This window comes from Pagrus major, chromosome 17, assembly GCF_040436345.1.
Source record: "Pagrus major chromosome 17, Pma_NU_1.0".
In the NCBI taxonomy this organism is placed as follows: domain Eukaryota; kingdom Metazoa; phylum Chordata; class Actinopteri; order Spariformes; family Sparidae; genus Pagrus; species Pagrus major.
In genome coordinates, this window is record NC_133231.1 from 1819360 (window position 1) to 1838170 (window position 18811).

The 18811-nt window shown below is 41.3% G+C and overlaps 1 protein-coding gene across 1 annotated transcript; it reads right to left on the bottom strand.

Moving 5' to 3' along the window:
* Nucleotides 1-13014: 13014 nt before the first annotated feature.
* On the bottom strand, nucleotides 13015-18534 carry LOC141012004 (uncharacterized). The gene has a single exon (XM_073485382.1). It carries the CDS (start codon nucleotides 18532-18534, stop codon nucleotides 13015-13017), a length of 5520 nt encoding a protein of 1839 aa, XP_073341483.1.
* Nucleotides 18535-18811: the final 277 nt, after the last annotated feature.

Genomic DNA, 18811 nt, shown 5'->3' on the forward strand with positions numbered 1-18811 from the left:
GGCCACGCCTACGTTCGCACTGAATTTCCATTCGCAAATTCGCCAAATGTCGCAAACCTACTTTTTCGAACTCCTCCCAGGCAATTTTTCCGATTTGCACCAAACTTTGCACGCAGCATCTGTGGACTCTCCTGACAAAAAGTTATTAAAAGAATTGTGATAGCCTAAAGAACGACCAAAATATAAAACAACAATTTCCTGCATGTTGTGGTAAACCACACAGTCTTGCATATCTTGATGAAATACAGTCCGATTAACACAAAACTTTTTTGATTTGTCTTCCATGACCACATGAGGGTTTGTGCCAAATTCGGTGCATATCCACCAATAGGTGGCGCTTTTATTGCTAAATGACGAAATGACAGCTTGACTGCCTTCACTTTCATTTCCTCAATGGAAGTTGTTGCAAGTAGAAGCCCCGACAGCAGCATGTCACGACAGCAGCATGCCCCGACAGCAGCGCGCCCCGACAGCAGCACGCCCGACAGCAGCACGCCCCGACGCGCGTGGACTGCGAGGGCCCGTTCATCGCTGCTTGCAGCTTTAATTAGGGCCCGAGCAGGAAACCTGCGAGGTCCCTATTGTAATCGTATCGATTCTTATTATTAGGGCCCGAGCAGTGAAACTGCAAGGACCTATTGTAATTGTAATGATTATTATTATTATTATTATTATTTTTTTTTTTTTTTTCCTGCCAAAATGATCGCATTTTTCACTGCCTGAACATACCCCAAAACTCATCAAACTTGGAATATATGTCACACCTGGCGAAAAATTTTATAATCTGTTGTCGTTGTGAACTTTCACCACTAGGTGGCGCTACAATCAAAGAAAGTGCGTTTTGGCTAATAACTCCCACATACTTTGTCGCACATTCAAAAACCTTACATCCACGCGTTCAGTGAATTGTGCTGAATCTCCTGATATAGGCCACGCCCATTTCCGCCTACCGTTTTTTTTCGCTAGCTCGCGAAATGTCGAAAACCTACTTTTTCGAACTCCTCCCAGGCAATTTCACCGATTTGCACGAAACTTTGCACACAGCATCTGTGGATGCTTCTGACAAAAAGTTATTAAAAGAATTTTGATACGCCAAGGAGTACTCAAGTTATGAAATAACAACTTCCTGTGGATTCGGGTCACAACAGGAAGTCCTGCATATCTCCACATTGGTTTTTCCAAATGACGTGAAACTCAGGATCCTACTTCCCCATGAGCCCCTAAGGCTCTGTGCAAAATCTTGGCCCATGACCACTAGGTGGCGCTATTTAAATTGAAGTATTTTATATCTCGACATTGGTTGGTCGGATTAACACAAAACTTGGTACACTGATTGCCAATGCCCTCCTGAGGATAGCTGAGAAAGGGGTTACCAATCTGACACTAGGTGGCGCTCTGGTGGCAGTTTCATTTTATAATTGGCACTGTGCCCACACCATAACACTTATGGATATGAAACTGATTGGGGTGGTATAGACTGGCCCCTGTAACTCACACACCAAAAATGACCAGCAGGTGGCGCTATTATCAAGAAAAAACGTTTTTTGCTAATTACTCCCACATAATATGGTGCACATTGTTAAACATTATGTCTATATGTTCCCTGAATACAGCCGAACAGTGTGAGTAGGCCACGCCCACGTTCGCACTGAATTTCCATTTGCAAATTCGCCAAATGTCGCAAACCTACTTTTTCGAACTCCTCCCAGGAAATTTTTCCAATTTGCACCAAACTTTGCACGCAGCATCTCTGGACCCTCCTGACAAAAAGTTATTAAAAGAAATGTGCTAGTCCACAGAACGCCCAAAATATACAACAACAATTTCCTGCGCATTGTGGTCAAACAGACATTCTTGTGTATCTTGATGAAATACAGTCCGATGAACACAAAACTTTTGGCAATTGTGTTCCATGGCACGATGAGCATTTCTACAAAATTTCGTGCAAATCGACCAATAGGTGGCGCTTTTATTGCTAAATGACGAAATGACAGCTTCACTGCCTTCACTTTCATTTCCTCCATGGAAGTTGTTGCATGAACAAGCCCCGACAGCAGCATGCCCCGACAGCAGCACGCCCGACAGCAGCACGCCCCGACCCGCGTGGACTGCGAGGGCCCGTTCATCGCTGCTTGCAGCTTTAATTATTAGGGCCCGAGCAGTGAAACTGCGAGGACCCTATTGTAATTGTAATTAGGGCCCGAGCAGGAAACCTGCGAGGTCCCTATTGTAATCGTATCGATTCTTATTATTATTATTATTTTTCTGCCAAAATGATCGCATTTTTCACTGCCTGAACATACCCCAAAAGTCATCAAACTTGGAATATATGTCATACCTGGCGAAAAATTTTATAATCTGTTGTCATTGTGAATTTTCAGCACTAGGTGGCGCTATAATCAAGGAAAGTGTGTTTTGGCTAATAACTCCCACATACTTTGTCACACATTCAAAAACCTTATATCCACGCGTTCAGTGAATCTTGCTGAATCTCGTGATATAAGCCACGCCCATTTTCGCCTACCGTTTTTTTTCGCTAGCTCGCGAAATGTCGCAAACCTACTTTTTCGAACTCCTCCCAGGCAATTTCACCAATTTGCACCAAACTTTGCACACAGCATCTGTGGACGCTCCTGACAAAAAGTTATTAAAAGAATTTTGATACACCAAAGAATACTCAAGTTATTAAATAACAACTTCCTGTGTATTTGGGTCACAACAGGAAGTGTTGCATATCTCCACATTGGTGTGTCCAAATGACGTGAAACTCAGGATACTACTTCCCCATGCGCCCCTAAGGCTCTGTGCAAAATCTTGGCACATGACCACTAGGTGGCGCTATTTAAATTGAAGTATTTTATATCTCGACATCGGTTGGTCGGATTAACACAAAACTTGGTACACTGATTGCCAATGGCCTCCTGAGGACAACTGACGAAGGTGTTACCGATCTGACACTAGGTGGCGCTCTGGTGGCAGTTTCATTTTATAATTGGCACTGTGCCCACACCATAACACTTATGGACATGAAACTGATTGGGGTGGTATAGACTGGCATCTGTAACTCACACACCAAAAATCACCAGCAGGTGGCGCTATTATCAAGACAAAACGTTTTTTGCTAATTACTCTCATATAATATGGTGCACATTGTTAAACATTATATCTATATGTTCCGTGAATACAGCCGAACCGTGTGATGTCAGCCACGCCCACGTTCGCACTGAATTTCCATTCGCAAATTCGCCAAATGTTGCAAACCTACTTTTTCGAACTCCTCCCAGGCAATTTTTCCAATTTGCACCAAACTTTGCACAGAGCATCTGTGGACTCTCCTGACAAAAAGTTATTAAAAGAATTGTGATAGTCTAAAGAACGACCAAAATATAAAACAACAATTTCCTGCACGTTGTGGTAAACCACACAGTCTTGCATATCTTGATGAAATACAGTCCGATTAACACAAAACTTTTTTGATTTGTCTTCCATGCCCACATGAGGGTTTGTGCCAAATTCGGTGCATATCCACCAATAGGTGGCGCTTTTATTGCTACATGACGAAATGACAGCTTGACTGCCTTCACTTTCATTTCCTCAATGGAAGTTGTTGCAAGTAGAAGCCCCGACAGCAGCATGTCACGACAGCAGCATGCCCCGACAGCAGCACGCCCGACAGCAGCACGCCCCGACCCGCGTGGACTGCGAGGGCCCGTTCATCGCTGCTTGCAGCTTTAATGATTATTATTATTTTTATTTTTATTTTTCCCAAATGATCGCATTTTTCACTGCCTGAACATACCCCAAAACTCACCAAACTTGGAATATAGATCAGACCTGGCGAAAAATTTTATAATCTGTTGTCATTGTGAACTTTCACCACTAGGTGGCGCTATAATCAAGGAAAGTGTGTTTTGCCTAATAACTCCCACATACTTTGTCGCACGTTCAAAAACCTTATATCCACGAGTTCAGTGAATTGTGCTGAATCTCCTGATATAGGCCACGCCCATTTCCGCCTACCGTTTTTTTTCGCTAGCTCGCGAAATGTCGCAAACCTACTTTTTCGAACTCCTCCCAGGCAATTTCACCAACTTGCACCAAACTTTGCACACAGCATCTGTGGACGCTCCTGACAAAAAGTTATTAAAAGAATTTTGATACACCAAAGAATACTCAAGTTATTAAATAACAACTTCCTGTGTATTTGGGTCACAACAGGAAGTGTTGCATATCTCCACATTGGTGTGTCCAAATGACGTGAAACTCAGGATACTACTTCCCCATGCGCCCCTAAGGCTCTGTGCAAAATCTTGGCACATGACCACTAGGTGGCGCTATTTAAATTTAAGTATTTTATATCTCGACATCGGTTGGTCGGATTAACACAAAACTTGGTACACTGATTGCCAATGGCCTCCTGAGGACAACTGACGAAGGTGTTACCGATCTGACACTAGGTGGCGCTCTGGTGGCAGTTTCATTTTATAATTGGCACTGTGCCCACACCATAACACTTATGGACATGAAACTGATTGGGGTGGTAGAGACTGGCATCTGTAACTCACACACCAAAAATCACCAGCAGGTGGCGCTATTATCAAGACAAAACGTTTTTTGCTAATTACTCTCATATAATATGGTGCACATTGTTAAACATTATATCTATATGTTCCGTGAATACAGCCGAACCGTGTGATGTCAGCCACGCCCACGTTCGCACTGAATTTCCATTCGCAAATTCGCCAAATGTTGCAAACCTACTTTTTCGAACTCCTCCCAGGCAATTTTTCCAATTTGCACCAAACTTTGCACAGAGCATCTGTGGACTCTCCTGACAAAAAGTTATTAAAAGAATTGTGATAGTCTAAAGAACGACCAAAATATAAAACAACAATTTCCTGCACGTTGTGGTAAACCACACAGTCTTGCATATCTTGATGAAATACAGTCCGATTAACACAAAACTTTTTTGATTTGTCTTCCATGCCCACATGAGGGTTTGTGCCAAATTCGGTGCATATCCACCAATAGGTGGCGCTTTTATTGCTACATGACGAAATGACAGCTTGACTGCCTTCACTTTCATTTCCTCAATGGAAGTTGTTGCAAGTAGAAGCCCCGACAGCAGCATGTCACGACAGCAGCATGCCCCGACAGCAGCACGCCCGACAGCAGCACGCCCCGACCCGCGTGGACTGCGAGGGCCCGTTCATCGCTGCTTGCAGCTTTAATTAGGGCCCGAGCAGGAAACCTGCGAGGTCCCTATTGTAATCGTATCGATTCTTATTATTATTATTATTATTTTTCTGCCACAATGATCGCATTTTTCACTGCCTGAACATACCCCAAAACTCATCAAACTTGGAATATAGATCAGACCTGGCGAAAAATTTTATAATCTGTTGTCATTGTGAATTTTCAGCACTAGGTGGCGCTATAATCAAGGAAAGTGTGTTTTGGCTAATAACTCCCACATACTTTGTCGCACATTCAAAAACCTTATATCCACGCATTCAGTGAATCTTGCTGAATCTCCTGATATAAGCCACGCCCATTTTCGCCTACCGTTTTTTTTCGCTAGCGCGCGAAATGTCGCAAACCTACTTTTTCGAACTCCTCCCAGGCAATTTCACCGATTTTCACCAAACTTTGCACACAGCATCTGTGGATGCTCCTGACAAAAAGTTATTAAAAGATTTTTGATACGCCAAAGACAGCTCAAGTTATTAAATAACAACTTCCTGTGGATTCGGGTCACAACAGGAAGTGCTGCATATCTCCACATTGGTGTGTCCAAATGACATGAAACTCAGGATACTACTTCCCCATGAGCCCCTAAGGCTCTGTGCAAAATCTTGGCCCATGACCACTAGGTGGCGCTCTTTTAATTGAAGTATTTTATATCTCGACATCGGTTGGTCGGATTAACACGAAACTTGTTACAGTCTTTGCCAATGCCCTCCTGAGGACAACTGACGAAGGTGTTACCGATCTGACACTAGGTGGCGCTCTGGTGGCAGTTTCATTTTATAATTGGCACTGTGCCCACACCATAACACTTATGGATATGAAACTGATTGGGGTGGTATACACTGGCCCCTGTTACTCACATACCAAAAATCACCAGCAGGTGGCGCTATTATCAAGAAAAAACGTTTTTTGCTAATTACTCCCACATAATATGGTGCACATTGTTAAACATTATATCTATATGTTCCCTGAATACGGCCGAACCGTGTGATGTAGGCCACGCCCACGTTTGCACTGAATTTCCATTCGCAAATTCGCCAAATGTTGCAAACCTACTTTTTCGAACTCCTCCCAGGCAATTTCATCGATTTGCACCAAACTTTGCACACAGCATCTGTGGACCCTCCTGACAAAAAGTTATTAAAAGAAATGTGCTAGTCCACAGAACGCCCAAAATATAAAACAACAATTTCCTGCACATTGTGGTCAAACAGACATTCTTGTGTATCTTGATGAAATAGAGTCCGATTAACACAAAACTTTTGGCAATTGTGTTCCATGGCACGATGAGCATTTCTACAAAATTTCGTGCAAATCGACCAATAGGTGGCGCTTTTATTGCTAAATGACGAAATGACAGCTTCACTGCCTTCAGTTTTGATTCCTCAACAGAAGTTGTTGCATGAACAAAGCCCGATAGCAGGATGCCTCGACAGCAGCACGTAATGACAGCAGCATGTCCCGACAGCAGCACGTGACGACGGCAGCATGCCGCGACAGCAGCACGCCCCGACCCGCGTGGACTGCGAGGGCCCGTTCATCGCTGCTTGCAGCTTTAATTATTATTATTTTTCTGCCAAAATGATCGCATTTTTCACTGCCTGAACATACCCCAAAAGTCATCAAACTTGGAATATATGTCATACCTGGCGAAAAATTTTATAATCTGTTGTCATTGTGAATTTTCAGCACTAGGTGGCGCTATAATCAAGGAAAGTGTGTTTTGGCTAATAACTCCCACATACTTTGTCGCACATTCAAAAACCTTATATCTACGCGTTCAGTGAATCTTGCTGAATCTCCTGATATAAGCCACGCCCATTTTCGCCTACCGTTTTTTTTCGCTAGCGCGCGAAATGTCGCAAACCTACTTTTTCGAACTCCTCCCAGGCAATTTCACCAATTTTCACCAAACTTTGCACACAGCATCTGTGGACGCTCCTGACAAAAAGTTATTAAAAGAATTTTGATATTCCAAAGAATACTCAAGTTATTAAATAACAACTTCCTGTGGATTCGGGTCACAACAGGAAGTCCTGCATATCTCCACATTGGTTTGTCCAAATGACGTCACACTCAGGATACTCCTTCCCCATGAGCCCCTAAGGCTCTGTGCAAAATCTTGGCCCATGACTGCTAGGTGGCGCTATTTAAATTGAAGTATTTTACATCTCGACATTGGTTGGTCGGATTAACACAAAACTTGGTACACTGATTGCCAATGGCCTCCTGAGGACGACTGACGAAGGTGTTACCGATCAGACACTAGGTGGCGCTCTGGTGGCAGTTTCATTTTAGAATTGGCACTGTGCCCACACCATAACACTTATGGATATGAAATTCATAGGGGTGGTATAGACTGGCCTCTGTAACTCACACACCAAAAATCACCAGCAGGTGGCGCTATTATCAAGAAAAAATGTTTTTTGCTAATTACTCCCACATAATATGGTGCACATTGTTAAACATTATATCTATATGTTCCCTGAATACACCCGAACCGTGTGATGTAGGCCACGCCCACGTTCGCACTGAATTTCCATTCGCAAATTCGCCAAATGTCGCAAACCTACTTTTTCCAACTCCTCCCAGGCAATTTCTCCGATTTGCACCAAACTTTGCACGCAGCATCTGTAGACCCTCCTGACAAAAAGTTATTAAAAGAAATGTACTAGTCCACACAACGCCCAAAATATAAAACAACAATTTCCTGCGCATTGTAGTCAAACAGACATTCTTGTGTATCTTGATGAAATACAGTCCGATGAACACAAAACTTTTGGCAATTGTGTTCCATGACACGATGAGCATTTCTACAAAATTTCGTGCAAATCGACCAATAGGTGGCGCTTTTATTGCTAAATGACGAAATGACAACTGGACTGCCATCAGTTTTGATTCCTCTATGGAAGTTGTTGCATGAACAAGCCCCAACAGCAGCATGTAACAACAGCAGCATGTAACGACGGCTATCAGTTAAGACATGCGCGCACAATAACGGGGCATTGGGTCCGGGTAAGGAGCACGCCCCGACGGCAGCACGCCCCGACCCGCGTGGACTGCGAGGGCCCGTTCATCGCTGCTTGCAGCTTTAATTAGGGCCCGAGCAGGAAACCTGCGAGGTCCCTATTGTTTTTCGAGTGATTATTATTTTTTTTTTTCTTTGTCCCAAATGATCGCATTTTTCACTGCCTGAACATACCCCAAAACTCACCAAACTTGGAATATATGTCACACCTGGCGAAAAATTTTATAATCTGTTGTCGTTGTGAATTTTCACCACTAGGTGGCGCTACAATCAAGGAAAGTGCTTTTTGGCTAATAACTCCCACATACTTTGTCGCACATTCAAAAACCTCATATCCACACGTTCAGTGAATTGTGCTGAATCTTTTGATATAGGCCACGCCCATTTCCGCCTACCGTTTTTTTTCGCTAGCTCGCAAAATGTCGCAAACCTACTTTTTCGAACTCCTCCCAGGCAATTTCACCGATTTGCACGAAACTTTGCACACAGCATCGGTGGACCCTTCGGACAAAAAGTTATTAAAAGAATTTTAATACGCCAAAGAATACTCAAGTTATTAAATAACAACTTCCTGTGGATTCGGGTCACAACAGGAAGTGTTGCATATCTCCACATTGGTGTGTCCAAATGACGTGAAACTCAGGATACCACTTCCCCATGAGCCCCTAAGGCTGTGTGCAAAATCTTCGCCCATGACCACTAGGTGGCGCTATTTAAAATGAAGTATTTTATATCTCCACATCGGTTGGTGGGATTAACACAAAACTTGGTACACTCATTGCCACTGCCCTCCTGAGGATAGCTGACAAAGGGGTTACCGATCTGACACTAGGTGGCGCTCTGGTGGCAGTTTCATTTTATATTTGGCACTGTGCCCACACCATAACACTTATGGATATGAAACTGATTGGGGTGGTATAGACTGGCCCCTGTAACTCACACACCAAAAATGACCAGCAGGTGGCGCTATTACCAAGAAAAAAGGTTTTTTGCTAATTACTCCCACATAATATGGTGCACATTGTTAAACATTATGTCTATATGTTCCCTGAATACAGCCGAACCGTGTGATGTAGGCCACGCCCACGTTCGCACTGAATTTCCATTCGCAAATTCGCCAAATGTCGCAAACCTACTTTTTCGAACTCCTCCCAGGCAATTTTTCCAATTTGCACGAAACTTTGCACACAGCATCTGTAGACTCTCCTGACAAAAAGTTATTAAAAGAATTGTGATAGCCTAAAGAACGACCAAAATATAAAACAACAATTTCCTGCACGTTGTGGTAAACCACACAGTCTTGCATATCTTGATGAAATACAGTCCGATTAACACAAAACTTTTTTGATTTGTCTTCCATCCCCACATGAAGGTTTGTGCCAAATTCGGTGCATATCCACCAATAGGTGGCGCTTTTATTGCTAAATGACGAAATGACAGCTTGACTGCCTTCACTTTCATTTCCTCAATGGAAGTTGTTGCAAGTAGAAGCCCCGACAGCAGCATGTCACGACAGCAGCATGCCCCGACAGCAGCGCGCCCCGACAGCAGCACGCCCGACAACAGCATGCCCCGACAGCAGCACGCCCCGACGCGCGTGGACTGCGAGGGCCCGTTCATCGCTGCTTGCAGCTTTAATTAGGGCCCGAGCAGTGAAACTGCGAGGACCCTATTGTAATTGTAATGATTATTATTAGGGCCCGAGCAGGGAACCTGCGAGGTCCCTATTGTTTTTCTCGTGATTCTTATTATTATTATTATTATTTTTAGGCCAAAATGATCGCATTTTTCACTGCCTGAACATACCCCAAAACGTATCAAACTTGGAATATAGATCAGACCTGGCGAAAAATTTTATAATCTGTTGTCGTTGTGAATTTTCAGCACTAGGTGGCGCTATAATCAAGGAAAGTGTGTTTTGGCTAATAACTCCCACATACTTTATCGCACATTCAAAAACCTTATATCCACGCGTTCAGTGAATCTTGCTGAATCTCCTGATATAGGCCACGCCCATTTCCGCCTACCGTTTTTTTTCGCTAGCGCGCGAAATGTCGCAAACCTACTTTTTCGAACTCCTCCCAGGCAATTTCACCAATTTGCACCAAACTTTGCACACAGCATCTGTGGACCCTCCTGACAAAAAGTTATTAAAAGAATTTTGCTATTCCAAACAATACTCAAGTTATTAAAGAACAACTTCCTGTAGATTTGGGTCAAAACAGGAAGTGTTGCACAGCTCCACATTGGTGTGTCCAAATGACATGAAACTCAGGATACTACTTCCCCATGAGCCCCTAAGGCTCTGTGCAAAATCTTGGCCCATGACCACTAGGTGGCGCTATTTAAATTGAAGTATTTTATATCTCAACATCGGTTGGTCAGATTAACACAAAACTTGGTACACTGATTGCCAATGGCCTCCTGAGGACAACTGACGAAGGTGTTACCGATCTGACACTAGGTGGCGCTCTGGTGGCAGTTTCATTTTATATTTGGCACTGTGCCCACACCATAACACTTATGGATATGAAATTCATAGGGGTGGTATAGACTGGCCCCTGTAACTCACACACCAAAAATGACCAGCAGGTGGCGCTATTATCAAGAAAAAATGTTTTTTGCTAATTACTCCCACATAATATGGTGGACATTGTTAAACATTATATCTATATGTTCCCTGAATACAGCCGAACCCTGTGATGTAGGCCACGCCCACGTTCACACTGAATTTCCATTCGCAAATTCGCCAAATGTCGCAAACCTACTTTTTCGAACTCCTCCCAGGCAATTTGTCCCATTTGCACCAAACTTTGCACACAGCATTTGTGAACCCTCCTGACAAAATGTTATTAAAAGAATTTTGATAGTCCAAAGAACGCCCCAAATATAAAACAACAATTTCCTTCACATTGTGGTCAAACAGACAATCCTGCATATATTGATGAAATACAGTCCCATTAACACTAAAGTTCTTTTCATTGTTTTCCATGGCCCAATGCTGGTTTGTGAAAAATTTGGTGCTAATCCACCAATAGGGGGCGCTTTTATTGCTAAATGATGAAAGAACAGCTTCATTTTCTTCACTTTTGATCTTACATTTAGCACGGGGAGCATTTGACATGGTAGATCTCCAAGCCCACATGGCTGTGTTGATTCTGGATGGAGCTAACTTGGTAGAATCTGGTTGAAACCAAAAGTGGACACACGTCTGGCACAGGACAGAAAGATTCTATATTTGAACACCACTGAATTCACAGCTGATGATGGTTTGAGGTTGATGCTGCTGGAGAGCTGTGCGGTGTGTAGCTGCTCAAAGGACTGCAGAACAGGTTGAGTGCTGCAGAGGTGCTGAGGAATTGGTACGCTGAAGCTGAGTCACATGTGGTCAGCGCTCACATGGTGACTGTACACAAAGCAAGGCAAAGTTAGTTGTTTTACTGGAAAACACAGGTGCACTAGAGTTAGCCTAGAAAACACTATTGACAGAGCCCTATACCATGTGTTGTTCACAAAATCATCTGGCAGCAGCTACAGTGAGGATCAGGGCCTATAAGCGGGCGTTGATTGTCAACCTGCTGCAGGTGCGTGAGTGTCATGCTACGTGAGAGTGTAAACGACACCCTGCCTTTCAGTGCACATCTGCAAGCAAACACAACACACAAGCACAAAAAATACAACACAGACACTGCACCCATAGGTTGTGCCAAGATGATTATTAGAATTTTCAGTGTCTATTCTTTGTACTTTCACTGCAGTTATGCACGTTCACCACTAGTTAGAAACACTGTTCACAGTATTAAAAGCTGTGGAATAAAATGTCATTATGATTATGTTTGAATGATGTTTTTTTGTGGTAATGTAAGGGGTACTTTGATGTTGATTTTCTGTTATAGAGTTCACTCACACGTGTTATACATTTAATTGAGTCAAATATATCCTTTCATGTAAATGCCAGAACAATCAGCAGGACACCGCAGGGAATTGAACCCCATCCCAGTAAACCAGGAGTACCATTACCAGTGCCTTTTGCTTTTTGAGGCTACATGAAAGGTAAAGCAAAACCTGCATTAGCAACAGCACATGATTGGCAGCAATTGATATTATGCAATTACTGCAGTACAGTAAGTGCTATATATGAGCTTAAATGTTTTCTATGTGTATCATTGACATTAGTGATTAAAATTATTGTTACTATTTCTCATAACATGTTTTAGTTTAAAATGCTGTTGTAATGCAGGAAACGAAACCCTTTTACATCAAAGTTTTTTTTGTGTTTTTTTTTTTTTTTTGGTTATTTATTGAACACACAATATAGAACTACACAAAACTCCTAAGGAAAAGTGCATATATAAATAAATGAACATTATGAAGAACTTTTTTGTAGTGTTTTTCTATATTTTTTTGGTTATTTGTTTTTATTGAACACACAATATATAATTACACAAAAATCCTAAGGAAAATTGCACATATACATAAATGAACATTATGAAGAACTTTTTGTTTTGTTTTTTTATATATTAAAACACAAAACATAAAACTCCTAAAAGGACATATGCATATATAAATAATAATACAATATAAATACAATATAAACATTATCACCAATTATTTTTTGGTCATATATATATATATATATATATATATATATATATATATATATATATATATAGATATAGATATATATATATATATTATTACTGCTGCTATTTTTGCTCTTGTCCCTAACTTTTCTTCTAGGTCCTAGATGTAAAAGAACACATGATCCCCTCATGGTCACTGAAATAAGTTGGCACCACTAATGATTCAAAAATATAATGTGTTGTTTTCACATACACATGATCAATTAGAGTGCCGTTTTCTGTTGTCGGTTGTTTCACAAATTGAACAAACCCTTTGTTTGTCATGAATTTGGCAACTGACGATGATTTCAAAATGTCGTCATTGAAATCTCCCATGACTGCAATTGTGTCACTTTGTGGATTTAGCCAATCAAGTAATTTGCCTAAATTTGGTTTAAACAAGTTCATGGGATAAGATGGTGGTCTGTAAATTACTGCCATCAATATGTTGTATGTAGTGCAGTGGTAAACCAAACATTCTAAATTTACATTTGGTACCTGGAGAACATTACATGCCAAATTGTCTGCACTATAAAGGCCAACTCCACCATGTTGTTGGCCTTGAATTTCTGTCAATATTGGGTTGCTGCTACTGTAGGACAAATTCCTTGACTGATTATGAAAGACATAACCATCCATCTTTACAGTTTCAAATGAGGAAACTGCAGGCAGCCATGTTTCTGTAACAGCAATGCAGTTAAGCTGCAAATGCTGTGTACATAATGCCAAATCAGATACATGTTGTGTCAAATTCTGCACATTCATCAAAAACACAGTAAAGGTCTGCGTATTGAATATGTGCCTTGTAATGTTGGTGACCATGAAGGGAGGCATCTGTTCAATTGCTTCTTTAATTTTATCCTTACAATAGATGGCTTTCTCCTTAAAATCCCTAATCACTAACCCTGACAAATTTCTGACCCGACTTAGAGCTACATACGCCTGTCCAGCTGCGAAAATCTTTTCAAGCGACACTACCGCTTTATCTACTGTAATGCCTTGTACTTTGTGGACAGTACAAGCCCAGGCAAGCTTCAGTGGAAATTGCCTTCGCATTCCACCTTTCGTAGTTGCTCTGTCTTCTTCTGGTTCAATGCCCGTGGAACCCATTTCTACTGCATCGGCAAATGCACAACGCTTCCTCTTCTGTATGCCTACCCTATCGTCATCAAATTTCACGTACACCGTCTGAGGAAAGCGCCTTTCGTCATTCTCTGGATAAAGTATGTGTGTCACAGTGCCACATACCCCATTAACTAATCCGTCCGCCACATCCAAGTTTTTAAACAACATTACACGGGCATCTTTCCCTAAAAGCAGTGTCTCATCCAGACATGTGTCATATGCTCTGGAATGATGTCCACTTATCAACTCCAGCTTGCCTGTTTTCTTACTATTAACATAGTCCAGAGCCTCTATCCTAACATAATCCGGACAACTTTCAAACAACTGCTTCACATTATGATCATTTACTTGTCTATTTGTCGGAAATATGTGCAAATCTGAGCTGACTTCACCGGTTTCACAACCTTTTAACATTTCTATGTCACTCTCCAACATCGGGGTACCTTTTGAACGAACTCTAACTCTGTTCAACAAGTCTGCAAATACCTGATCTTTTTGACGAACAACAGTTTTCAATTCTGCAACCTTAAACAACTGAGACCACAAATTAACACCTTCGTCGTCTAAATACAGAGCTCTCCCTTTCACTGGAGGCAACTGATAAAAATCTCCAACTGCAATTACACTAACATTTCCAAACGGGGAATAGTCACCAGATTGCTTAATTTGTCTTAATCTTCCATGGATATAAGCCAATAGTTTGTGATCAACCATGGAGATTTCATCCATTATCAAAAGTTGCAAGCTACTGTATTTAGCACGTAAAGAATTCAGCTTCTCCTCACCCAATGGAGTGTAAGGTAAGCGTACATCTTTACCAATGCTAAATGCACTGTGAATAGTAGCCGCATTTATATTATGTGCTGCTATCCCCGTCGGAGCTGTTAGTAGAACGCAAATGTCGTCCGGATCGTGACACAATCTCGATAACAACCTCATTGCTTCGTACTGTAGAGCCCTGATCAAATGGCTCTTACCTGTCCCTGCACCACCTGTAATAAACACATGTATCGGATTTGGCTTTGCTCCATTTACCCTCTCTAAGCACCACTGCCTAATCTGATAAAAAATACACATCTGTGTCTCATTCAGAGACCTAACTAAAGCCAAACCGTCACGTCTGCAGAGGACATTGTTCCTCTTTTCTAAATGTGCAACATCTTTGCCAGTTACCGCTAAATCTGGAATGCTATCTACATGTTCGTCCACTATCTGCTCAGTCTCTCTACGTTCCTCTATACACTCTAAACGCTCCAACTCCTGCTCTGGGCACAACTCGCACCAGGCATCTTCTACAACACCGTCACTACTGATTCCAGTTTGGATATCATCCAACTCGTCTGCATCTCTTTCAAATTTGCATCTGTTCTGATCAACAACCGCTTTAACCAAATGTAGTGATTTATCACTTAATCTCACACGACCATGACTATAAAATTGCTCAAATGTCTCAAATCCAGCCGGTTTGAGCTGGCTGTCTTTACAATACGGCAGGAACAACTGCAAAATGCTCTGATGGAACAATTCCGGACTCTTAGTCTCCGAAAAGCGAACATAACGAACAACAGCGGGCTGCGAACGTGTTCTTTTCACAACAAAACCACAATTATTGTTCAATTTAACCCTATTGACACACCTTTCATTTTTACTCAGAACACGATACTCTGATGCAAATGTTGCCAAACACATGTCATTAAATGTACCATCCTTCGGCCTGTTCTTGTACCTGTCAACAGTGTTCCTCATCCACATATCTTCATCGTTAAGATCATGTGATGATGCCTTTTGTTTTAACAAACTTAAAGGCAAACTCATTCTAACTGTATTCTCCCCTACTGGCACAAACACAACTTTCCTAGAGCACTCCTTAAGATGCATGTTTGTCAATCTGTACACTGCCTCTTGAGCACAAACATCCCTGTTGTGTAAATACACACTTCCTAAATTTTTCAATGCATCTTTAGCATTACTATTACCCTCTTTAGCTGCTTCCCTCTGAGCATTTCCTAACAACAACCCCATCTCCTTTTCTGCCTTGGAGATGTAAGAAATAATGTACACGACACAAGCATAGGCATCAACGACATATTGGATGTCAATATTAGCATTCCAGCATTTTAAAAGTGGTTTGCTATACTGATTTATCCAAACCTCGTTTGCCTGCCTCTTCAAAACAACATGCGTCTTCCTGCCAACACGATTGTACGCAGCCTCAAAAACGGTTTGATTTAATCCTAAATGTCTAAACAACTGTTCCACACTATCAAAACTGGCATTCTCATCTGAAAGAGCTGTTTTAATTTTTGTCATGATGGCAACTGCAATCTCTTTTTTCATGATCTCTGGTTTTTTCTGCCCCACATTTTTGCACGCACAGCTGTCCAATGTCTGTGCTTCATCTATCTTACATTTACAAGATTTTGTGTCGTCCTCTTCACTGACTTGACGTGAAATAAAAGTTTTTGCGGACGGCGGCTTAGGAAAATTGAAACGACAAACAGTTTTATTCTTTTTACAAGATTTTGAATGTCGTTTTGAATGTTGTTGCACAGATGTAACAATGTCCAATAATGCTTCATCCTGTGCTGGTAATTCACATGTGACATACTGATCAATAAATTGAACCACGTCTTCATCTGTGTTTTTATCAATTACTGGGGCATTCTCTATCCAAAAGAGGCAGTGAACATGTGGTGATCCACGCTGCTGGAATTCCACCCTATAAAAATAGTCCTTTATTTTGCCAATAGGATTAGATGGAGACATGAGCACCTCTCTCAAAAAACAGTGCCAGCGAAAATCAAACATTGTGGCCGCAGTGACCGGATTGCCACGCAAAAGTTGACACCTATCTGCCCATTCTAACTGTTCAGCTGTCTCTGTTCTACCTGCCTGCTTCAAAATACTATTAAGGAGATTTTTCCACCGCATGTCAGCTGAAGAAAATGAACAAAACCAGGTGGGGACACCCAGCTGACGAACACAAGCCAACAAATCACGCTGGGCTCCCTGCCAAAAAGATGGGGTACCTCGAATAGGTTTAAGAAAACGAAACCCATCATCAAACTGCAACAACTTTTTCAAAGATTCTTCGTCATTCAATAAATCTCTGCTAACTTTTTGAGATCTAGCACCTCCTTTACCCTTCCGCAATGCTATTGATACATTTGATACAACCTGTTCGACCTCAGATAGGTACTGAGCAAAAAAGATGTATTCAACATTTTTTGCAAATCTACCATCAGCATGTAAAATCCTGTTATTAAAGTAACGCGACAAAGTCAAACGATGCTGTCTACTATCACGATATGTACCAACTCCACTAGGAAACAACACCGGGAAGCATTTTGCTTCATTTGTATGATCAGACAACAACCTGACAGGAGAGTTCCCTTCTGCTGGAGCCAAATTCAATATATCATCAAAATATTGATCCAGTGTTTCCTGACCAATATCTACAGGCATAAGACAAGTGTCCTGGAACATGCAATGTTGTTGTCTATCATGCAAAAGCTCATCTTCCCCAACATCTGCAGATGCTTCACCACCACCATTACAATCAGTTTCTGGTTCCCTAGAGAACTGGTTTATCCACGCTTCATTAAACTCTACATCTTTATAATGGATATTTGTCTGTTTTAAATATTGCAAAGCCTGCCTTACGCGCATACTATCAACAAACTGATACTCATAATGTCCTTTATAAGTCAGTTTCCGCTTCAACTTTACCGGCAACAAAGATCCTTCCATGTCTGTACGTGGCAGCAAATTGCTCGTCTGCAAAATATTTGCAGGAACACACGTTACAGGTCCATGTACTCCATTTTGCCCACCTTTAGGCAACGCCAACATCTTCATGAACGGAATATGCAACGCGATCAAATGTTGCTCTAAACTATTCAAACACGCCAATTCTGGTGGAATGGGACAAACCGCCAAATTGTTCAATGCACATTCAGGTGGCACTACACCTTTACTAATCTTAGAATGACATGTGCTACAAATCCACAGCTCTCCTCTAGCTGTATCCAACCATTTACATGGCAAAATGCAGACTTCATTACATTTATGTAAATACTTTTCACTAATACATTTATCTGCAATTAAACTTATTTCTTTACTTTTTGTGTAATCATCTCTTTTACACTTTAAAACCTGATTTTTAAACAACCCTCTGTGGCATACACAGCACACAAAATCTGGACCATCTTTAACTTTATCCCAAAACTGTTCTGTAACATAATCAAACTCCTCTGCCTTTTCTTTATTTTGTTCCCTCTTCAATTTGTTTCTAGCTATAACCCGTTTCTTATGCTCAAGACTTCCATAATACTTACTTGTACTGATGGCTTTTACATGCTGCCTGTGAACTTCACTGTCCCTATATTTCATTTTACTCATCTCCTTAACGTTATGCTTATGTACTAAATTTAGCCTATATTTCATTTTACTCATCTCCTTTACTTGATGCTTATGTACTAAATTTAGCCTATATTTCATTTTACTCATCTCCTTAACTTTGTGCTTATGTACTTCATTTAGCCTATATTTCATTTTACTCATGTCCTTAACTTTATGCTTATGTACTTCATTTAGCCTATATTTCATTTTACTCATCTCCTTAACTTTATGCTTATGTACTACATTTACCTTATATTTCATTTTACTCATCTCCTTAACTTTATGCTTATGTGCTACATTTTCCATATATGTCTTTTTATTGATTTCAATTACTTTCTTCCTATGCAAATCATTTACCTGGTACGTTATTTTTTTTTTTAAGTTC

Coding starts and splice junctions, on each gene's coding strand:
- LOC141012004 (XM_073485382.1), bottom strand. CDS start 18,534: ATGAGTAAAATGAAATATAGGCTAAATTTAGTACATAAGCATCAAGTA.